The following is a 25,018-nucleotide window of genomic DNA, read 5'->3' as shown; positions in this document are numbered from 1 at the left end:
TCAAGCTCTGTGTAGCATTTTACTATAATATATATATGGTATTTATACATGTATGGATTTTTCTATTTGCATCAAAGAAATACTCAGGCTTTTATTTAAAGTAAAATTATCTCTTTGACAGTCCCACTACTTAATTTATATTTTGAATATTTGAACAAGATTAATTTTACTGAAAGAGATAATAAATATGGGAGATATATACGCTCCATATTTACACGCACACTCACACACACAGTGTTTTCTGCCTTGAGGATTTTTTTACACTGCCATTTCTAACTTAATGTGAAAATGTATATGCTTTGATTCCAAACGCCTCAATTTTTTATATCGTAAAAAAGAATGTGGGTCTTCATTTATTTCTTTGCTTAGCTTCTGTAAAAGAATAGCCAATCATATCCATTCAATTATGACAAACAAAGTCAACAGATTGGCTGAAGATATTTTGTATTGAAGATATAATTTAAAGTTTAAAACATTCAAACTGAATAATGTATGTTTCCTGGCCATAAACAGTATGAATATATGGAGTAAATTAAACTGGACATAAGACAATAAGATTCATTCTAGTGTCTGTTTTAAAAATACAACAGAACATGAAATATGATTGCAAACTGGAAAACACTTCTTTAAAATGAAGTCAATAACTCAAACAATTTGGGAAAACATTTTCATGAACATTATGAAACCAGGGAAATGGTCTCACTTATATTCAATCCCTAGTACTGTGATGGGGAACCTATGCCACATATGCCATAAGTGGCATGCAGAGCCATCTCTCTGGGCATGTGACCCATCACCCGTTGCTCTTCCAGGTTCCAGTGCACTGGCCAGCTGGTTTTCACGCACACGGGAGTGCCAGAACCCGGAAGAGCAGCCACCTGATGCACATGCACGCTCTGGAAACTGGAAGATTATATTCCCGGTGTCTGCATGCACCCCGGGTGGCTGCTCTTCCGGTTTCCGCACACCGACCACCTGGTCTTTGCGCATGTATGTGCACAAGAAACCAGAAGACCAGGTGGCCAGTACCAATGCGCACGCTGGAAACTAGAAGATCATTCTCCTGGCGCGCAAATGTGCACCAGGCAGCTGCTCTTCTGATTTCCAACGTGCACACATGCTCCCGTTTCAGCACTCGGTGCCAAAAAGGTTCGTCAAGACTGCCCTAGTACATGAACCAAGGCATTAAGGAGTCTTAATTTGAAAACACAAGTACAGACAGTCCTCGACTTACAACCATTCACTTAACAATCATTCCTAATTTGAATTTGTCCAGTTCAATATTACTTATATCTGTGTTACAGTTTGAGTCTACCATTTATTTACTCCAGTAATCTCCATTTTCAAAAAGCAAAATTTGATTTCTCCAAACGTTACTAGGAAATTACATGCACAAATATAACTGCATTTTAGATGTTAATTGCTCGAGGCAAATACTGCCAGACAATACCATTTTCTTCCAGGTTATAGTTATATTTCTTGCAACAATTCTGTAACAGAATAGTTGTGTTCCATATTCCAATCAAAGCTCTCTCTCTTGTTTTAAAAGTAAAGGATTATGTGGTAGCATGAAGTATTTCAATGCTTTGCATGGAAATTAGAAAAAAAAGTAGAGGCAATTGTTGTTTTAGTTATGTTTATCACTTGAGAGTAGAACCATTTTTTTAAATTAATTGCTGTTCATCAATATAACATGAATTGCTTTCCCAGAGTACACCTGGAATTACAAAAAATTAATGTATTCATTAATTAGCAAGGGATTAAAATGTGATCAGATAATTCCTACTTTTAAAATATGTAGATGATGTTGTTGTTAGTTGCGAAGTCGTGTCCAACCCATCGCGACCCCATGGACAATGTTCTTCCAGGCCTTCCTGTCCTCTACCATTCTCTGGAGTCCATTTAAGCTCACGCCTACTGCTTCAGTGACTCCATCCAGCCACCTCGTTCTCTGTCATCCCCTTCTTTTGTCCTCAAACTTTCCCAGCATTAGGCTTTTCTCCAATGAGTCCTTCCTTCTCATTAGGTGGCCAAAGTATTTCAGTTTCATCTGGCCTTCTAAAGAGCAGTCAGGGTTGATCTCTTCTAGAACTGACTGGTTTGATTGCCTTGCAGTCCAAGGGACTTGCAAGAGTCTTTTCCAGCACCATAGTTCAAAGGCCTCAATTCTTTGGAACTCAGCCTTTCTTATGGTCCAACTTTCACAGCCTATGTAGCTATACCAATCTTAATTTTGGTTTAAAACTCAATAGTTTAATGCCAATGATACTACAGTACATATTCAAGGTTAAGCTCTGGAGCTATGATAGTGATGGACTCTATTTTCTCCTTGCAGAAAATCCTAAATTCAATTCCTGATATCTCCAGTTTAAATAAACCTTAGGCGCTAAAATGCAGAGCATTAACGTGAATGATAAAAGTGCCAGAAACTTCTAATAAAATTAAAGCTCTTAGAAAAGGGGTGACATTTGGCCTCTTTTATGACAATAGTCAATTATCATCACAGTATAATAATAACATAATCAGGTGGCAGACCAAAGATTAAATTGTTGAAAACAAATGAAGAAACATTTCCTGAGGTGACAAAAGAGTCATTTCCTCATAACTGAAATCTATTTTCATTAATTAGGAGCTAAATCTGGTCAAGGCAAATCATAGATGTTGGGGTATCTTTTTTTCTCCTTAGACCTTTGACAGATTGATCAATAGCTTTAATGATCCTTAGAGCAATAAAGGTGGGTTTATCGTTAGTCACTTTGCTGATAAGGTCAGTAGAGAAGAACTGAAATAAAATGTTATCTGCAGTGGGAATCCAAACACTCAGAAGGCGGCAGTGGGAAACCGTTTCTGTATTGTTATCAAGAAAACATTATGGACATAGCTGAAACAGTTAAACAAGTTTGGATGCCAAATGTTGGTGCTCAGGTCAGAAGTTATTGCAGTCAGTAATGATGCCATATTGAAATGGGGGGAAGGGAAAGAAGGGTGAGGGAGAAACTGAAGTTGACAAAGCAGAAATGAAATGAACAGGAACGGGATGCATTAAATCAGATTGTTACTATTAAGAATATGAGACCTTGTTAAGGTATGGCAGACATAAAATTGACATTGTTAAGTAAGTTTTTGTCCATAGCTCATAAGTAACAGAATCATACCTACTAAAATTGGTGGCTAATTCATTTAGAATCGGTGTTATACAACTGTATGCTATTATTATAGATGTAGTGGTTAAAGGCTGAATAATTCTGTGACAGATTGCAGGATGTAATCTAGAATGTAATACATCCACCACTCACTGCTAATTGCTTATCACAATAAAAAGTTGGAGAAAAATGAATTTCTAATTATAGGACAATTTCAATCATATAACTATGAAGACAGGGGAGTATAATACTATGGAGTACCACATGTCCAGGAGATATCCAACCTGGAAATAAGGAGCAATTCTCTGCCAGTGAGAACAGTTAGTCAATGAAACAGCTTGTCGCCTGAAGTCATGGCCACTCCATCATTGAAGGTTTTATGAAAATATTAGACAACCATTTATGAAGGATGGTATAAGGACTCCTACCTTGAGGAGGACTTGGAGTAGAAGACCTCCAAGCTTTCTTCAGATCTATGATTCTGGGATTCTATAATATACAAATTAATCATAAGATCATAACAAGGAATAGATTTAGTACATTTAATTTACGTGAAAGAGACCTGAGAAACAATGGGAAGAAATGAGAGATATTGTAAAAAAAAAAAAAAAGTTAAGAAAAAAATCCCAAAATTTGAAAGAAACAAAAAGATCCAAGTCATTTTTGAACTAACCTATCATGATATCCAGGGAAAGTCAGGACGAAAGCCTTATACATCAGAAAAAAAGGTAAAACAGCCAAACATAGATGTGGTGAAAACATAGAATAAAATTTTATACAGACGTTAGAGATCATGCAAAAATAAAGTAGGAATGGTAATTAGAGATAGAAAATAAAAATGCAACTCATGTAGTTAGCATCTTTTTACTTATCTTCGCTTGTCTCTGTTTTTGTTAGTTGTTTTGCTTCGATGCAGTTCCCTCAAAGCAAAATCGAAATTGAAGGTACTTGCATTCCTCTCCGTGACTGTCCTATGTTTTTTGTTTTTGTTTTTTTAGAATTGGATACATCCTTTCTCTTTTCTTTCTTTTATTACTGATACAGTGGAGAAAGATTTTTTGATTGGTTTTAGCTTCAGTGCTTTAGCCTTCTTTCTGCAGAGTTAGTCGTTTTGCTGGTATAACACCTTGGTGATTATATGTTCTTCCATTCCCTATACATATCTCCTTTTGTTCTTAATTCAATTGAAAGTTCCCAGAACATCCACAGCGGCTTCCTAAGGTATCTCCTCTATCTTTTCTCTCATTAGAAAGAGAAACATCCAATTATCTTTGGGATCTTGTTTTGGAGCATTTTGACCTGAGTATTTCTTTCCACGCAAAGCCAGCTGGTAAAATTGTTGAAATGAGCTTTTTCAATCTAAGGTACAAGTATGACTGTGCTCCAGTTTCTCCAATTTTATCCTAAAAAATAGCACAGATTGCAGGAAAAGATACAACGAAACAACTTTTTTAACCTTTAAATTCAGAAGTACTACATTGTCATGTTGCTTATAACTGTATGCACTGTATTACTTTCTGCTTGAGGTCTCAGCTTCTACTCCACTCTCTCTTTATCTGAGGAAAAAGAATGTTTTGAAACTGAACAATTATATTTCAATGGAAGCTAATTGTTACTATTTTTTTATTCCTCCCAACAGAGTGCATCTGGAGACTTAATGATTAGGAATATCCAGCTGAAACACAGTGGAAAATATGTGTGTACAGTGAAGACTGAAGTGGATAGTGTATCATCTGCAGCAGATCTTATAGTACGAGGTATTTTTTTTTAAGGAATACCATTTGGAGGTATTATATCTAATTTCTTCAAGTAGTGCATGTGAAAGAATCTCTTTTAACCACAGTACATTTTACAGATATATACCACTTTTTATGTATTTGTGTGAATGAAGGCAAGCGATGACAACATCACAACATATTTTATTTATTTGTACCCCGCCTTTATTATTCTTACAAATAACTCCAGGTGAACATATCCAACACTTCTTCCTCCTCCATTTTTCCCCACAACAACAAGCACCCTGTGAGGTGAGGTGAGCTGAGCTGAGCTGAGAGAGAGTGACTGGCCCAAAGTCACCCAGCTGCTTTTCAGATATAAGCCAAGACTTGAAATCAGTCTCCTGCTTTCTAGCCTGATGCCTTAACCACTAGACCAGGAGTGTCAAACGGAGGCATCACGTGACATATTGGGACTTTTTTTCCCCTTCACTAAACTGAGCGTGGGCGTGGCCAGTGTGACTCATCCGGCCTGGCAGGGCTGAGAGTTTGACTGCCCTGCACTAGACCAAACTGGTTCTCTGACAAGTTCTCCTTAATAGTGAATTAAATACATTAATGGATTCTAAAAATAGAAATTAATGTAATCACAGGTGCTCAAAACTATGTATTTTAAATATTTTTCTACAGATAAAGCAGCACTTTCAGTTCTATAGGACTGAAGGTCTTGCTATTAAAAATTGGCCTTGAACTGTACTTCCAAACATCCAGTGCTCATAATGTCCATATTCATTCCACTGTTTCCAGCTATGTAAATAACACTCAGATGCGTTCTTTAATAGGTAGGGAAATTATAATTAAATACAAGATTGGTGAATAGTATGCTTTCCGGCTGATACATTAGCATTTTATACTAGTGTAAATACATCATTGGTTACCACATAATACCTTCCATTCAGCATTATTTTGTATGATTTGATACTACTTACATTTCTTAATATAATTGCCCCAAATCATAAGAGCTTTCATGATAATTGAAGTGATTATTGCATTTACAAATACTACTGGCATCTTCAGAAATAACCTGTATGAAAAGCCAGTCACCTTCATGTTTGATTCACCTTGTTTTCTTACAGACTCAGTGCTTAGTGTTTAGGTAAGAATAGTATTTTCCCCATCAAACTACCAGCATGTGGGAATTAATTTTGCAAGCTTTCTTATTTAAACATCAGCGTTCAGAATGGAGCAGTGTTTGGAAATATAGTCTCCATGACCAACCTGAGGCTGATAATGCCATAATAATAATAATTTGTAGTCTGTTTTCCAGTATAGACAGTAAAATATTTTTAAAAGTTTCAAAATATAAATATAAAGCCAATCCTATTTACAATGAACTCAGAAGAACATGGCTTGGAGAATTCATTAAATGTGAACTTTCCAACAGTAGAAAACTATTGTTTTTCAGTGGGTTTTAATTTGCTCTGCTCTGCTTTGCTCTGCTCTGCTCTGCTCTGCTCCCAAAGACCCTCCTCTCCTAGAAGAAAAGTCAAATCCCTAGTGCTGTATTGCTGTCCATGGTCCTGATACTGTGTTAAGCTTCACAGCAAAACTGCTTTAGATCAGGGGTCTCCAACCTCCGCCCCTTTAAGACTTGTGGACTTCAACTCCCAGAGTTTCTCAGCCAGCTTTGCTAGCTGAGGGACTCTGGGAGTTGAAGTCCACAAGTCTTAAAGGGACCAAGGTTGGAGACCCCTGCTTTAGATACCAACTTGTCAGACCCAAAACATTGACAGATTTAGGACAGGATATTAAAGGTTAAATTAAAAGGCATAATTTAAAGGTAGAGAAATCTGAATAAACATCTCAGAAAGAATGCATAATCTAGTGTCCTCTTATTGAATTCATATCTTACAGCTTCCTTTTATTACTATAAAATAACAAATCAGTGGTTTGGTGAATGTACAAATATCTCTTTTTTTGCTCTATAAATTGATTTATTCTTATTTACCATGGTGAAAGAATAAAAAAAATCATTTGGTATTATGTGGTAATGATTTTTAACTTAACAAGATCACAACGTATTTTAAAATGTTCTATCTTACTGCATTAGGTTCACCTGGACCTCCAGAGCATGTAAAAGTGGATGAAATAACAGCTACAACAGCTCAAATTTCTTGGTACGAGGGCTTAGATAATCACAGTCCAATCACTGGCTACACTATTCAGGCCAGGACACCATTTTCAGTGGGTTGGCAAAGAGCCAGAACAGGTAAAGTTTATAGCTATCCTTGGAAATTTTAGAACTCTTGGAAAAAAATGAGAAATTCGTAATTTCTTCCAAAATGTTTTATAACAGTTCCTGATGTCATTGATGGGAGAACATTCTTGGCTGCCGCAGTAGATTTAAACCCTTGGGTTGAATATGAATTCCGTGTAGTTGCCAACAACAAAATTGGAGGTGGAGAACCTAGTTTACCCTCAGAAAAAGTAAGAACTGAAGAGGCAGGTTAGTGGGTCTCTTTGTTTGCTTGTTTCATTTGATAATTTCAGCATAGCAAAGTGGGTCATATTGCTTGCAACCCTTGTAATATATTTTCCTACCTCACTACCCAGTCTGGCTCAAGAGATGGAAGGAGGATGTGTTGATTCTATCAAATCATTAATATGTTGACAGTGTATGCAAGGACAAGTATGCAAAATTGTATTAATTTAAACAATCAAGAAAGAAGATTGAATAATGTAGTGTTGCTATGCTACTGAGATTCAGTCAACTCAGAGTCACTTATCCTTTAAATAAAAAAAAATCTTTCCATAAAGGAATGTCTTTTGCAAAGCTTTCTGCTGGCAAAGTTAATGCATTGTTTTTGGCACCAACGAACAACTTTAGATGAGACGTAATGAGTGGATGCAGCTTAAACACTCAAGTTAAGGGAAACTAATTTCAGTCAGCAAGGGTTGGAGATTACTAGAGTAGGTCACTAAGTATTAGTCTTGTTTGATGTTTAGCTCTGGAATATTATAAGTGGAGAGAAAAAACATATGTGGGAACAATAAAATTATTCTATATTGCAGTTCTTTTGCTAAAGTTTAGAAAAATAACATTAAATGTAGATACAAGATCAGAGTTTAGCTCACAATAGTTTAAAAAAACCTTATTTTACAATTTTAAGGTATAAAGAGATAAAGTAGATTTGTGTGATTATTGAACAGAAGTATTATACAGGAATTTATTGCATAAGAATAAGATTTCCTTTAGAATCTTTAATATTAACACTGCTAGTGTCTATATTGCTTGTGTGCATACATATATTCTCTCTCTTTTTTTTTCAGGATAGCATAAAATATGTAGTCCTTGACTTAGAACCTCAATTGGAACCAGATATGTCATTATGGTCATAAATCGAGACATTCACATAACCAGTATTGATTTTGTAAACATTTACAACGTTTTTTGCAGCAGTCATTAACTACATCTGTGGTCGTTAAGTGAATGCCACAGTTGTAAATGCAAGCACATTCTTTCAAATGTGTAGTTTTTGCTGGGAACTGGCAAAAAAGTCAGCAAATTGCACAGTCACATAACTACGGAATACTGTAACCGGTCATAAAGGCAAGGCAATTCCCAAGTGCTTGAAATACATATATGTGACCGCATTTCAAGGGATGTTTGTGTGACATGACTTTTGACAGTGCCAGAATTTTTTTACAAACTGTAAAGCACAAGTGCCAGGCCCATCATAATTATGAACAGTCTTTAAATGACCAGTCATATGTCAAGGACTACTTGTAGTCACAATGCATAAGTTTTTTTTCCAGGTGCTTCATGTAGATATTAAATAAAGGGGAGGAACTAAGCCCCATCACATCTCACAATTAATATCTAGTACATTGATCTGTCCTCCTTTATAACCACTAATCAAAATAAGCCACTAAGGAAATACTAGAAAAAGTGCTTCTAATCCCCAACTCCTGTAAGCGGAGAAAAAATATGCCATTATGATACTGAATATTGTTCAAAGATTCAGAAGCAGTTAATTGCCCAGCTGCCTCACCCCAGGCCTTAACAAGGTTATCAGCATATGAGAACATATAATGTTGGTTTTCTTCTTCACAGTTCCAGAAGTACCACCATCTGAAGTAAGTGGAGGTGGAGGCAGCAGGTCTGAATTGGTCATAACATGGGATGTAAGTCCTCCTCCTCCTCCTCCTCCTCCTCCTCCTCCCCAGTAATTCATGGTAAACTAACATGTACCCATACATACCAACATATTTAACTATGAATGTGAGTAACTGATAAACACATATCATATCATATCATTGGCCTTTTATGTACATATTCTGTTTCTTTTTTTTTAATTTGATATTTTACTGTGGTACAATTTTTTTATACATTTATTTACACAGTTAGTGTAACATTCCATAATTTTATCCCTGGTTTTACATATTTGTATAGCAGTACCAAGTGGAGAATCCTGGGTCCATTTTCCTTAGCCCCACTGGCCGTAGACAGCTACCCAAAGAAACACATAGAAGATTTTTTATGTTGTTTTATTAATACCATAATCTTACACAGAGAAAGAAAGAAAAGGGGTACTTTCAACCATAAGGGGCATGTCAAAGGTTCGCCATCACGGACCTAAGCTAACCCTAAGCTATTTAGCCGCGTAAGGCACTTAGAAAGGGGAAGTATATGTATGAGGAAACAAAGCCATAAACTTAGATTAGTACATTCTGAGTTGGGTCAGGTTGACCCAAGCTAAATTAATAGAAGGAAGTATATGAACCAGCGAGGCTGCGCATTCTTCGCGGGATGGTTTCACGTGCCGCTTCCGGCACGCATGCCATAGGTTCGCCGACACTGGCTTAGGTTATGAGAAACGTAAATATGGAGTCACTTAGGCCATTTCTCTCATCCATACTTTGAATTATATTCCACCTTCCATATGAATAACTTCATAGCCTTTTTACAGTTAAAAGCTTATTGTAATGCTACTCTGATTAGGGTTCAGTTCTATTTCACTAGTTACAACCTTCATCTTACACTCCTTTATTTATATATATATATATATAAATATATATATTTATATATATGTGTGTGTGTGTGTGTACATATATACATACATACATACATATATATATATATGTATGTATGTATATATGTACACACACACACACACACACACACACACATATTTTTTTTTGTAATTACAGCTATGTAATTTCTTTTTATATCCAACAGCGTCTTGTGTCTTTCAAATTATTTTTATTATTTTATAAAGTTTCCTGGGAATGAAATAGATATTCATTCTTCCTTTTACCAACTCTTCCTTTTAATACATATGAATTTATTACATAGCAGTAATTAAATATCTATTTGGATTCATATTAGTATTTTGTCTTCCTAGTTCATGTTAAAGAAAGGCCTAATCTGTTTTATATTCTGTATAGCACTCAGTTAACTACTGGTGCTTAATAACTTGTTGACAATGATCGCTAGATAGGTTTATGCAGTATAACTTGTAGTTGTATTTTGACCTTCATTGAAAAGGCATAAGATAATGCCATGCAACATTTAATTTCAGGTTTTAATAAAGGACAAGGTAAAGAGTCAAACTGAAGTCAAGCACTTTATTAACTAACTCAAGATATATATATATATATATATTTGTTATCAAAAGAACAGATTTAAAAAATTCTGACAGATTTACAAAGGCATTGTAAAACAAACAGCATAGTCTTCAGAGCTTTAGCTAAAATAACTTGGAAAACATACTGTAAATCCCATAGAACTATCTATATGAAATTCCATGGACTTCAAGGTCCTAGTGCCATTCTTTCAGCTTTATTTAATATACTGTCTTAGCAGTAAGAGCCACTAAATGTCCTGGGAGCTACTGCCAAATTAGTAAGCTTATATGTAGAAGTTCAGTGTATTCTAAATTTTCATATATTGTAGGTCATTTTTTCCTTTACTAAACTAAAATTATTAGCATTCAGAAAGCTATGCTATTAAAATGATTGACTAGAGGTTTTATGATCACTGTCAAATTGGAAAGTTACATTTCTACAAAGATGACGATGATGATTAATGATTAATAATGATGATGATTTTAGTATCTTATTTGCATACAATCTATGTGTTTAGCCAGTTCCTGAAGAATTACAGAATGGTGAAGGATTTGGTTATGTAGTTGCTTTCCGACCTCTTGGCATTACAACCTGGATACAGACAGTTGTCACATCACCTGACACCCCAAGATATGTCTTTAGGAATGAAAGCATCTTGCCATTTTCACCCTATGAAGTCAAGGTTGGCGTATACAATAATAAAGGAGAAGGACCGTTTAGTCCAGTGGCCACAGTGTATTCTGCAGAAGAGGGTGAGTTACTAAATAATTTTATTAGGCATTTTATCTGCAAATCAATAAAAGGGGGGTTTGTTTTGTTAATTTCAATGCAGGTATTTGAATTGACTGGAAAATCAGTCACCTTAGATTTCTCTTTTTGCATTAGTATTTTTTGTTCTTTGTCTCCTAATTCAGAGCCTACAATAGCTCCTTCTGGTGTATCTGCAAATAGTCTCTCTTCTTCCACAATTGAAGTTACCTGGATTCCCATTCCTTGGAAAATGGGCAGTGGGAGATTATTAGGCTATGAGGTAAAACCAAATTTTTGTTGTACTTCTTCCTTACTGTGATGGGATGCTTTTCACTTTCAGATAATTATTCATTTGTAATAGTAAGCCATGAGTCATGGAAACTTATAGAAATTTTATTTTTTCCCCATTCCCCCCACTCCTACTTTACTTAAATGGCTGATTCTTCAAAGATGAAAAACCAGCTTTCTGCTTCTGAACCTAGATGAACACATGGCATAGCTGCAAATTAATCTGATCTTATGGGGAATATTAAAGCCAAATGTAAATACTCACAGATTTTATACACAACTTGAGTTTTAGCTTTTTTGCTGACATTACACCAGATCAATTATAGCAAGATCACAAAAACTGCACTGAGAATGAAAATTAACTGGCAACCAACTTCTATACGTGCTCGGTTGGTATCTGCTGCATCTCCACCCATGACAACACACAATCTTCAATCTAAATGCATCCTATATAAACCTGGTTGTACTTAAGTACACAAAAGTTTTAGTTTTGGAAAATTGAATATGAGCAAAGCCTTTTTTTTTTTTTTTGAAGTTGACTGCAAAATTAGGTGCAGAATTTGATGCTCAGCTACACAATTTGATTCTGCTGTTTTTATAGACACAGTAGAAAATCTGGTATGCCCATCCAGTTGTTGAAGTCTATTCAGTAAATATATCCTCCTTCAAATCAAAATAAAACTCTTTAGGATTTCATAGAGGTATATACAGTATTTTTCTTCCTAGTGTTTTTTCCCCACGATAAATGTTGGAAACAACATTTCATTTCAGTTATTTTAATTAAGCAACATATGATAAAGTATAGATCTGAGCAAGCAATGGTATCAGTAGTGTTAATATGTTATTTATTCCGTCTAGGTAAGATATTGGAACAATGATGGGAAAGAACAGTCTTCAAACAAAGTAAGAGCCACAGGAAAGGAGACCTCAGTGAAAATAACAGGCTTGATGAGCAACTTGGTATATTATACAGCTGTTCGAGCATACAACAGTGCAGGAGCGGGTCCTTTCAGTGTCACTGTCAATGCTACCACAAAAAAGCCACGTACGTATCTTCAGGAGTATTAAGAGCAGAAGTGGGAACCCATTACTTCCAAGTCAAAAAAGGTCCATGCCTTTTTAAAAAGTGTCTTAGACAGTGATGGGATTCAGCCGGTTCTCTCCAGATCAAGCGAACCGATAGCGGGGACTGTGGGAGGCTCCACCCACCCGCCAGACATAATGCACAAGCACTAGGCATGCGCAGAAGGCCGTGCAAATGCGCAAGCAAGGCGTGTGCGCTCACATTTGTGAACTGGTAGGGAAGGTAAGTGAATCCCACCACTGGTCTTGAAGTTCTCTATTATGTTTTTTGGAAATGTATACATACTTGCTATCTCAGTGAATTAAAAATTATTCTTGTATCTTCTGAAAAGGAAATAACAATTTAAATATAATGCAGTGTATGCTACTATAGGCATTGTGAGATACAGAAAAGCAATTAGACTTAAATATATTTCTGCCCCAATATTGTCAATGTAATAGAAACATTACTATTATATTGAAGGTTATTAGACAGCCATTTTTAAAGGAATTCTGGAGCTTCATTTGTTCATTAAAGCCTGGCTGTTCCAGAACTTATTTCATTTTCCTCTGTATAAAGATGCTTTTAAACTTTTAAACAGATTAAGAATCTGTGTACAAGTAGTCCTCCACTTACGACCTATTGCTTAGCAACTATTCAAAGTTACAATGGATTCCCTTAAAGATACCTTTGACCTGATTCCGAAGTTCTGACAGCTGCCTTCTCCTACCCCTTGAGTCACATGACTACATTTCAGGCACTCAGCAGCGGCCATATTTATGGCTGTTAGCAATATCCCATAGTCAGATTTTTGCCCGAAAGTGTTGTTTACTTCCAGTTTTTAGCAAAAACGGCCCATAATGAACAATTTACTTAATCCTGGTGTTGGTTTAATGTCCGTATTATTGGCTTAATTACCACTACAAAGAAGGTTGTAGATGTGATGATCTGGTCCGGTCATGTGAGGATCTACTTTACAGCAGTCACAACTTTCAACCATAATGGGAAGGCTCCATTACAGTTGTAACTTAAGGACTACCTGTACAGAATTATATACCTATGGCTATATGTCAAGGGTTATATATTGGGATGAACATTTAGTAGTATAAGTTATTTCAGCTTCCATTATCCCCAAGTTTAAGCGAAAAGTTAATTTCCGTCTCTACCAAGCCTCAAAATCACTTTAACTCCTTTCACTCTTGAGTAACTACAAGTAGGAGCTCTAAATAGCTGTGTGAACAGAAATAGAAAATAAAAACATTTTCTCTTATTTTTCTTTCTCCTTTTATTATCCTGCCATGTGGTTCAGCATACCCAATGAATCTTTCTAGGTATTGCTTCCCTTTCAGAGAGTTGCTTGCCATTTTTGTATAGATATTCCAGAAATTTTTGTAGACTTTCAACTTGCTAATGTCCAGAGTGCTGATCTAACAATATTTTTTAATCCAATTTATATATAGCTGCTTATCTATGCAAGAAACTCTCAGTAACAAACCTTATAATAGCAGAGATTTTTGTGGACTGTCTTCTCAGATATTTAATATTTCTACTGTACAGATTTCCAGTATACACTTTTCATCTTTATCTGATCTTCGATTCAGTTATCATCAGTCCACTAGTATCCTTTAAGAGAGTCAGTTTAGTGTAGTAATTAAGGCATCAGGCTACAAACCAGGAAACCCTGAGTTTTAGTTCCACTTTGGGCACAAAGCCTAAGGTCCTTGGGCTAGATACTTTCTCTCAGCCATAGAAAGGAAGCAATGGCAAACCACTTCTGAAAAAAACCTTGCCAAGAAAATTTTAGGGACTTGTTCAGGCAGTTTCCAAGAATCAGACACAATTGAATGGAAGAAGGAAAAAGTAACCTTTAGCATACCAATTAGAGAATGTAAATTCCTTCTAAGTTCAGGTATTTTTTTAAGTCTTCTACAACTTCACTTTTGATGTTTTTACAGATGTCATTGTAACACTACTTGTTTCTTCTAATAGTTCTTTGGAATTCTTGGTTCAGTTCTTTCCTCAGATCTTTATCTTTTCTGACTATAGTTTCTCTTCTCTTCTTGGTAGTTTGCATCATTTGTTCTAACATTCTGTTTGCTATCTTCTGTTTCTTAGCTGATACATTTATACACATGTTTACCATCTTCTTTCCTCTCATATTGTGGCATTGAAAATGGTAGGTATATGCTCAAGATCATATTATAGTAATTGATTGGCTTTCATCTGCTGCTTTATCTCAGCTTTGGAATTGCAAAACTTCAATAATGAATGTCAAGGAGCACAGTGGAAAAATGGAACTGAGAATAAATAAAAACAAAATCAAACTACAGTAACCATCCCTAGAAATGAACAATGAAGATATTGAAGAGAGGGATACTTTCTGTTTTTTACAATTGACTGTTAGTACTATCAGAACCATCAGTCAAGAACTACCCTGCAGATTTGCCCATTGTAGATAGCCATGAAGATCTTTGAAAAGATATTCAGATGTTGGGATGCATTTATTCCTACAAAGATCAAAAACATGGAGACACTCTATGGAAGCAAAATTTGGACTTTGAAGAAATAGGGGTGGTAACACTTTTGAACATTAGTAGTCAAGAAAACAAAAAAAAAGATTATCAAACAAATCAGCCCAGATTTCTCACCTGAGCCATAAATATCCAGGTTCAAATAATCATTCTTTGGCTATATTATGCAATGATCTACTTCACTGGAGAAGTCTGGAATCCTGAGAAAGATGTAAGGGTGCAATAAAGAGGACAGCTAGCAGCAAGATCAGTGAACTCAGTTACAGTATGGGATGCATCATTTGATGATGTGAAGGACCAGTCTGAAGTCCATTCCTCTGGAAAATCTGTGGCCACTTTAACTTTGTAAAACATAATCAGTCATTTCAATATAATTTCCAAAATTCTTTGCTCACTACAAAATTGAAACCAAATAATTCTTTTTTCTCTCTTCTGCCTTCTTTATCTTCTTTCCAGTCCCCAGTTTTGTCAATCTTTTCTGTTTCTCATAACTTTACATTTGCACAGATATTTATAGTATGCAGATGCTATTGTGTACTTGATAATTCATAGCCGTACCATCAATACCTGTTAAATTGGAGGTCATCCTGAGAGCAAGCTACACAACTGATCATTAGCATGCTTAGAAATTGATGTCCAAAGTTTAATTATTTATGACTTGACCAACTGCTAATCTAATTATCCTGCGATTTTAGAAAATAGCAACTTGTGACTAATAGGGTCTTGCCTGGCAATCAAATAGGACTAAAATCTACTGAATAATTTCAGCAGTATTTATAAGAGTGACTTCTCTATTCAGTTTTGCTGGAATTCAATTCAATTCAAGTTGGTGGAATTATTTTTCCCATTTCATCCTATGTGTTCTAGGATTCCCTGATCCCCAGGGAATTCCAAATACATTGATTTTTTTTCTGTTCTATTATAATTTTAATTATTTTATTCGGTAATTAAATTGTCAAGAGTTCAGATACTGCCTTCTTGCAAAATCCCAATGGCTATTGTTCCTCCATCATTTGATTCAAAATGTAAAGTGGTGTCTTTTTTTGCAGTCATTCATAGGAATCTGAAACAAGACATTAAAGGAAGAAGAGAAAAAGAGAATAATGACAAAGAACTGTATAGATAATTATGCAAAGAATCACCTGTACATGTGTGTGTATCTTTGTGTTTGCATGTATTTCATCCTAGTTTGTAGTCATTTATTTATGCCTGTTTGAAATGGCATAAGCATCACTTGCAGGCTTGGGTGTGAATTTCACTCAGCAGAATATTCAATGGAATTCAGTCACCTTAAAAAAAATTGTATCCTTCTAAATGTTTTGAAACACAAAAACAATGTACAAAGGATGTGGTGACAGTCAAGTACCTGAATTATTTGCTTTGACATGAGAAATTTCAAATGCCAAGTAAATTTAAATCTTGTATTCGTTTCGTTTTTAAGCACCCAGCCAGCCTCCAGGAAATTTAGAGTGGAACATTACTGACTCCAGGGTAGTGCTGAACTGGGAACAGGTGCATGCCATGGAAAATGAATCAGAAGTAGTGGGCTATAAGGTAAGTTCAAGCAAGGCAATACTGATGTACCTAAAATTGCACCTTGTAAATATCAGCATTCTCTTTTTTCACTACAGCTATATTATTGTCCATTTTAAAATCTAGGACTAGAGGTAGCCCTCAACTTACAACAGTTCATTTAGTGACCATTCAAAGTTACAGTGGCATTGTAGAAAGTGACTTATGACCGTTTTTCACACTTACAACCATTGGCAGCATTCCCATGGTCATGTGATCAAAATTTGGATGCAAAATTTACTTAACAAATGTCTTGCTTAACAACAGAAATTTTGGGCTCAATTGTGGTCATAGGTCAAGTCTACTTTTGCAGTCAACACAGACTCAAAGACTAAACAAACAAACAAACAAACAAACAAAAAGATATGTCATTTTAACCTGCAGTTACTCTGCAGTTACTTATGTATTTTATTTTTTTAATTTATTTTATTTATTTTATTTCGTCAAGCATGTATTTTATGACAGATACAGGCGTAAACATAATTATAAATACATGAAAAGGATATGAATAAAAGAAAACATTAGAACATTAGATGGTAGGCACACTGGTGCGCTTATGCACGCCCCTTACAGACCTCTTAGGAATGTGGTGAGGTCTGTATAATTACTGGGATTATTGTGTACTGTTTAATTTGTATACTATTTTTTGCCTTAGAGATTTCCAACAACAAAAATATAATACATTGGTTATAGAAAGAACTAAAACAATTTATTTCCTTTCAGAACATATAGCAATACAGCAGATAATACAATATCATCTAATAAGCAAAAATTAATCCTTTGGTATTCGTCATATTTATTTTATTTAGAAAACTCAGTCATTTAGATGAAATTCCATGCATTGAGTAGGCTATCCATATCATAGCCTACTATGTGAATAATCATATTTATCTCAATCATATTTATGGCTAGCACTGAATTGCAATTCCATGCAGATGGGGGAATGAGTCCCACAGATGGCATAGTGACTCTGTACTGAATAATACTTCTTTTCTTCAGTGTTTCTGCCAGTCATCCTTATGACCTCCCAGGTTATTTCATTCCATTTATCCTCCAAATTTCCATTTATCAATCTGTGTCTGGTATGCAATATATTCAGTCCTCACTGGAGGATTGGGTAGTAGCTACTTTCCCAAAAATTTTCCTAAATTTTTTAACTGTTTCCTTAAATCTCGAAAAAATTACCCTGAGACTACAGATACCTTCCTTTTTCATGTACATACAGTTATATATTTTATCGCATAAAAATAAAAATGTATTAGTAAGAAATGGAAAGTTAAGATTTCTGAAGAAATATGGTTAAGATGAGAATGCACATGATTTTGTTAAAAAAAATTGCTACATAATATCACAAAAGTATATACTGCAAAACCTCAATTGAATAGAATGAAAATCACTTGAAGTATTAGTACCACTTTATAAAATCTTAGTAAGACCATATCTGGAATACTGCATCCAGTTTTGGTCACCGCATTACAAAAAAGATGCTGAGACTTTGGAAAAAGTGCAGAGAAGAACAGCCAAGATGATTAAAGGTCTGGAGACTAAAACATACAAAGAACAATTGCAAGAATTGGGTTTGGCTAGTCTAGAGAAAAAGAAGGACTGGGGTGATATGACAGCAATATTCCAGTATTTGAGGGGCTGCCTCAAAGAAGAGGGGGTCAACTTATTTTCCAAAGCATCAGAAGGCAAGGCAAGAAAGAATGGATGGCAACTAAACTAAGGAGAGAAGCAACCTGGAATTAAGGAGAAACTTCCTAACAGTGAGAACAATTAACTAATGGAACAGCTTGCCTTCAAAAGTTGTGGGTACGTCATCATTAGAGATTTTTTAAAAAAAGGTGGGGACAGCCACTTGTCTGAAATAGTATAGGGCAGGGTTGTAAAACTACTGGCCCATGGACTGGATGCGTCACATACTGGCCATGCCCCTGCCCGGTTTAGCGAAGGGAAAAAAAGTCCCGATACATCACGTGACGATGCGAGTTTGACACTCCTGGTATAGGATCTTCTGCTTGAGCAGGGGTTGAACTAGACAACCTCCAAGGTCCCTTCTACCTCTATTCTGATTGATTGATTGAATATATTATTTGGGGGGAGGGGGGAAAGATGCCTGTTAAATCTGAATATCTGTTAAATCCAAATGTAATACTTAGTTAATAGGCATAATTATTTAATTGCTGTTTTATACTTTTGTACCAATATGCTTTAGTTGACTAATCATATGATTATGCAAATGATGTAAAATGAAAAGTATATAATTATACAATTACATTAATTGTCTGAATTGCTTTGGAAACAAAGATTTTGCCCATTGTTTGGAGTGAAGTTGTAATTAAAACTTGGTGCACCTGAAATTTATTGAATGGAAGTCCAGACAATTGAGGTTGTACTGGGTGCATTGTTTTCTTACAGTTCCCACCCATTTAATTTTTCAGTCTTTATCTTTGTATATCATCCTTTCTTCAGCAAATTCTATACAGCATAGAACCCTCTAACTATAGCCCACCTGTGAGGCAGTGGTTGTTCAAAATCAGAGGTCTGCAATCTTAAACATTCAAAAAGCCATTTGGACCTGTTTCCCACAGAAAAGAAAACATCGGGAGCCACAAAACCCTTCCCATGCCTGACTATTTCTTGAAGGGCCACAAAACTAGCATACGTAGTTGAATTAAACATTCTGTTTTCTTCTAAAACTTTTCTTTTCTTGGATTTCTTTTCTTGGTGATTGGCCTACCAATGGTTGAAAAGCTCAATAAATCGCATGCTGGCAGGTGTCGCACATTGGTGGTTATGATGCATATTTTGAGTGACAGGGAGCTGCAACAGAGAGGTGAAAGAGCCACCTGCGGCTCCAGAGTCACAGGTTGCTGACCCCTGTCCAAAACTATTCAATAAAGCAAATAATATAAACATAAGAAGCAAAAGTGTTAAGTATCCCTTAAGTAGCCTATTCCTGGGATGAGTTCTGGGAACTCATCTCTTGGGCTTGTGGATGGGATGAGTTTAAGGAAATACACTATATTATGCCTCTCTCCTTTCTTCCCATTCTCTCAAATTCTGATTTACTATTGGGGGAAATTAGGAAAGATGAAATAAGAAATATGAAAAAGTTACTGTATGCAGAACTCTGCCTAACCATCAGTAACGTTAATGATAATATTTTAGAATATGCAGAATAAAATCAGTTAGAAACTGCTTTTAATTAAGCTTCTTACCAATATTGCTTAGAACAAAATCTCTGTTCCTTCATTCCATATATTATGAGCAGTTTAATAAATTATCTGGACTATGGCCAATTGTATGTAAATTCTATTCTGAAGAATATTTATTATAGTGGAATTCTGCATGTTGTTCTGAAATAAATAATCATTTAAATATAGCATGAAAGACAGTTAAGTTTTATCCAGAATAATTTCTTGCTAGATGCAAGCTTTCTTTTACCATGGTTCATAAATATTCACTTTTTTTTGTTTGCTTTTAATATCCATGTATCATACTCCTAGTTCCTTACATACATACCTGAATTCTTGGTACAGGTATTATTCCAATAGAATAATGTATTTGTTTAAAGGATCCCATGACCCCATAATCCCATCCCATAAATATCCAGCCTCTTTTTCACCCTTTTTTGGATTTTTTTCTTTTATCTAGAAATGATATTAAATGTTGATTAAATAGTCATCATTAAAGTCATCATTTTTCTTTTTATGCTACAGGTTTTATATTGGACTAGCAGTCAGAACCAGCTCAGTATCCTGGACACAAATAGAACATCTGCAGAACTTTTGCTGCCTTTGAATGATGATTATGTTATAGAAGTGAAAGCAGTGACTGATGGTGGAGATGGCATTAGCAGTGACCAGATTAAAGTCCCCAAATTAGCAAGTATGTTTACAGGATGCTAATGCACAACACTTTGTTAAAAGATGGTTTATCTTCAGGATGAAACTTGATATAAGATGTGAATGTTATCTGATGAAAGAAATTGATCTTGTCTTTCGGGTAAACTTGCTTCCAAATAAAAGGACTGTGCTGAGGTTTTCTACTTTTAGCATATCATTTTGCATAATATGGCCAAAATAGGAGGTGAATGTTCAATTTAAAAAGCAGATGTTTTACCCCAATTTATAATCTTCTAAGAGTAGATTTTTAAAAGGAAATTGCAGGAACTGAATTATGCTTAATTAAAGAAATTAAGGAAAAATATCTTTAGTGAATTTAGCAATAGCAATAGCACTTAGACTTATATACAGCTTCACTGTGCTTTACAGCAGAGATGAAATGCTACCAGTTTGCACTAGTTCGTTAGAACTGATAGTAAAAAAAAATGTTACCAGTTCGTCTGAACCAGTATTTCCGATGATCAGCTGTGCTGCGCGATTTATATTTGCTAGAAAGCAGGAAATCCTGCTTTCTACCGAATCTAAATTGTGCGGCACAGCTGATCCCCCCCTTGCTGTTCTATTTACCTTCTTAAGCCCCTTTTTTCTGCATGAAGCATGCATTTGGCACGCATTGCGCATCCATGCGCAGCTGATGCATGGGCAGCAAACTGGCGGCAAACCATGGAGGATTTCACCACTGCTTTACAGCCTCTCTAAGCAGTTTACAGAGTCAGCATATTGCCCCCAACAATCTGGGTCCTCATTTTACCCACCTCTGAAGGATGGAAGGCTGAGTCAATCTTGAGCCTGGTGAAATTCGAACTGCCAAATTGCAGGCAGCGGCAATCAGCAGAAGTAGCCTGCAGTACTGCATTCTAACCACTATGCCACCGCAGCTCTTATTTGTAAAAATATCTATATTTCCATCTAGTTATTTCTGATAGATCAAACATTTATTGTATTCTTGTAATGTATGTATGAACTCAAACTTTATTTTAAAAGTATATTGTGCATTTCAGCAAGTTATAGTAAATTACAGTGCATTACAGTAAGATATACTCACTGTATCTTCAGTAAGATTCAGTAAGTGATACAGTCTGGCTGACTGTGACTGATCCCAACAAAGCTAGGAATAATCAGACCTTGCTAATACTTGGTTAGGAGACCACCAAAAAAATCCCGGGGTTGTAAATTACATTATAAAACTTTGGATGGATGGATGGATGGATGGATGGATGGATGGATGGATCGATCGATCGATCGATCGATCGAATTATGGAAGTATGCAATGATAAATTTCTTTCTTGGTACTGCTCAAAAAAACCAATATGAACAAATCCATATAGTTACCAGGAACCAGGCCCAACTTTTCAAAAGAAAGTTTCATTTAACATATAATGTGTTTGGGAATTTATAATATAAGTATACTCTGTGTGCAAACAAAATATAAAAGAAGAAGTAAAGGATGAAAGGTCGATATTCGAACAACAGGGTAGCATTAGAAATAAATTCATGTGTTTTAGACCTATAAATAATTTAACTGAAAAATGTTCCTCAAAGTCCTAACATCTAAAAACTTCTTGAATGCCAGTTACCTGTGCTTAATTGGAGAGATGAAATTTATTGGCTGCATAAACATAATCAAGCCCAAATACAGAGTCAGCATTTTCTATCTAACTTCCACAGACAATTATTTGTGTTGAACCCACTGGCTACTTTCACACACTAAATAATTTCCAAACAAATTAATTAATTTGATTGTTATTTTAAAAAATTTGAATGTCAGAGCCTGGATCAGTAATTGTGTTTGCAAAGAATGACAAATTAATCTTTTCATTGGTAGAGACAATTAATATTTACCAGGCTTTTCAAAAACATCACAGAATTACAATTTGAAGAAACAGTGGCAGACAAAATATGTGTACCAATAGAGGAAATATTTGTAGCTTAGGGTTGAAATGAGAGGTCCTTGGTGGTCTCTGGGCTTGATGGTTTTCTTGCAGATGTTTCATTACTAGCACTGATGATATTACACTAGTTTGGGTATTGAAATGTCTGCAAGAAAACAACCAAGCTCAGAGACCACCAAGGACCTCAAAAGATATGCATTTATTAGGAATGCTAACCTCAGTTAGGTTTGCACAATATTTCACCCATGGGAATTTTGACCAACTTATATAGCCTCCAGACTCTAATTAAGTACACTTGCTTTTTCAATGGTCTCATCCAATTGGATGTTATCAAGAACAGGAAGGATACAGCTCTCTTATCTTGGAATGGTTTCCCCTTTTCCCAAGTGTGAAAGCATTAAGATTCCTATCAGTAAAGATTTCATCAAGTCTAAGGAGTCTTTGTTCATATCAGATGGATAAGATTCTGATTAATTGTTCTGTTGGGAAATTTCTCCTTAGTTCTAGGTTGGTTGTTGTTATTGGTAAGATGTTTCTCATCTTCAATCCAATTAATTATGAGAAACAATTAAGGAGTTTCTGTTTCTCATAATTAATTGGATTGAAGATTGAGGAGAAATTTCCCAACAAAACAATTGTGGAACAACTTGCCTCCAGAAATTGTGGGTGCTCCCAATCTGGAGGTTTTTAAGAAGAGATTGTGCAACCATTTGTCTGAAGTAGTACAGGATTCCTGCTGGTGCAGGGATTTGGACTAGAAGACCTCCAAGGTCCCTTCCAAGTCTGTTATTCTGTTATTTTGTTATTCTCAATACTCAGCAGGGACAGGGCAGAATAAAATATAGCCTCATTATGAGCCTTTAGTGATTAATATAAATGCTTACTTAATTCTGTACTACATACTCAGCCACTACCATAATAAAAAGTAATTCTATTGCTTTATTTTAGACATATTGGAGATTCAAAATATTGCAATGTCTGTGATGTGCATTAAACCATCAAATAGTAAAATATAACTATACAGTACATATACAATGCTAACCCTAAGAAAAATATGAAATTATTCATTTAAAAAAACGTAGCAAGAAATAGAACACCATTTTTCTATCAGGAAGTGGGGACATATATTGTTGAAGTTGCATAGGACCCTTAGTAAACATTATATATAAAGTTCCCAAGAGCCCCCCCAAAACCCAAGTATTTCCATAACTTCACAGTCCCTTTTAAATATTTATTTAAAAGCATGTCTGTTTACATTTCTCCTCTAATTATTGCTAGGTTCCTTCTAAGCAGCTAGGAATATATAATATATAGAATGATACCCAGAGCAATTTCAAACATGTATTTTAGTTTTAATATTTTTCAGTTGTCTGGAGCTTCCCAATGAATTGTACAATAGACTTGCAAGCAACTGCAGAAAAATAGGGACGAATCACCTCTAAGGATTTTTTTTAAATGCCTTTGAGGGCATCTTAACTCCTGGCAACTACATAGAATTTTTAAAGCAACATTTTTTAGAAGAAGTTTGCCCTAGCCTTTATCCTAGGGCAGATAAAGCCACCCAGCTGTTTTCTTGCCACAGGCAGGACTATAATTCAAAGTCCCCAAGTATCTAGCCCAGTGCACCAAACTAGCTCTCAGGGAATTGAGAGTTTACTGCATGAAGTTGTGGTTGAAGGAAGATAAAAAAAAAACCTGCAAAAATCACAGAAATTTTATAAATCCAAAGAACATTGAGTGGAATAGCAGCATACTGTTAAAAATACGCATTTTTTTCTTCTTCCACTAATCTTTTATTTTGTTTTATATTTGTTTCAGGTATGGATGCAAGAGGAAGTTGTGCAGAAATCTTAAATTGCCTCTCCAGCTTGATGTCAATAACTCTGTTTTTGATTTTCAATGCAATATTGTGATAGTGTATTTTCAGATAGTGCAAGACCAGGTGTATCATTTACTTTAAAGTGCTTTTTAAGACAACCATTACAAGACCAACAGAAATAATAGGTGGGAGTTAATATGCATGCATTTACTACCAGTCTGCATTTAAACATTTTTTATCCTTTCTGATACTTCATTCTAAAGAAATAAAGATCATGTCCATCTCAAACAATTCCTTCTAAAGGAATATAAAATGCCTTAAGACTTAATGAACCAAAGGACTTTTTACATTACATATTTCTGATGTGACAAAATTAAGAAGATGAGCATTGGAAAAATGCTTTGAGAGACTTTATGTTTTTATTTTAACGTTATCTGAAATAAAAACCTTCTAATATTAATTTGCATTAATTACAAATTATATTTCACCACTGCTTGATGAAAAACCTTGAATAATTTTCTTAAAGCCCCTCAGTGCTAGACTTCATTTGAATAAATGACTATCTCTGTTTATATTCATACAGGCTGTACATATTTACTTTTGTTGTAAATTGTTAAGTATCAAAAAAACTGGTTTACTAAAAAGTTCATCATACTTCCATTTTTATTTTATTTTTTGCTGCATTAATGTTTGATAGCTTCTGCTAGTC

At 35.2% G+C, this 25,018-nt stretch overlaps 1 protein-coding gene across 1 annotated transcript in view; it reads left to right on the top strand.

Annotated features, from left to right (window-relative positions):
- LOC131192953 (contactin-3-like) overlaps positions 1–24,403 on the top strand; it is a 226,197-nt gene extending 201,794 nt beyond the window's left edge. Inside the window, exons 12-21 of the mRNA XM_058172593.1 lie at positions 4,783–4,900; positions 6,969–7,127; positions 7,215–7,364; positions 8,973–9,043; positions 11,004–11,238; positions 11,401–11,516; positions 12,383–12,569; positions 16,560–16,672; positions 20,413–20,581; positions 24,309–24,403. Coding sequence (XP_058028576.1) covers positions 4,783–4,900; positions 6,969–7,127; positions 7,215–7,364; positions 8,973–9,043; positions 11,004–11,238; positions 11,401–11,516; positions 12,383–12,569; positions 16,560–16,672; positions 20,413–20,581; positions 24,309–24,403 — 1,413 coding nt within the window. The remainder of the gene's footprint in view (positions 1–4,782; positions 4,901–6,968; positions 7,128–7,214; positions 7,365–8,972; positions 9,044–11,003; positions 11,239–11,400; positions 11,517–12,382; positions 12,570–16,559; positions 16,673–20,412; positions 20,582–24,308) is intronic.
- The last annotated feature ends 615 nt before the right edge of the window (positions 24,404–25,018 follow it).

Source organism: Ahaetulla prasina, chromosome 2 (assembly GCF_028640845.1).
Source record: "Ahaetulla prasina isolate Xishuangbanna chromosome 2, ASM2864084v1, whole genome shotgun sequence".
NCBI classification, from domain to species: Eukaryota; Metazoa; Chordata; class Lepidosauria; order Squamata; family Colubridae; genus Ahaetulla; species Ahaetulla prasina.
This window is presented reverse-complemented; position numbering and strand designations above follow the sequence as displayed.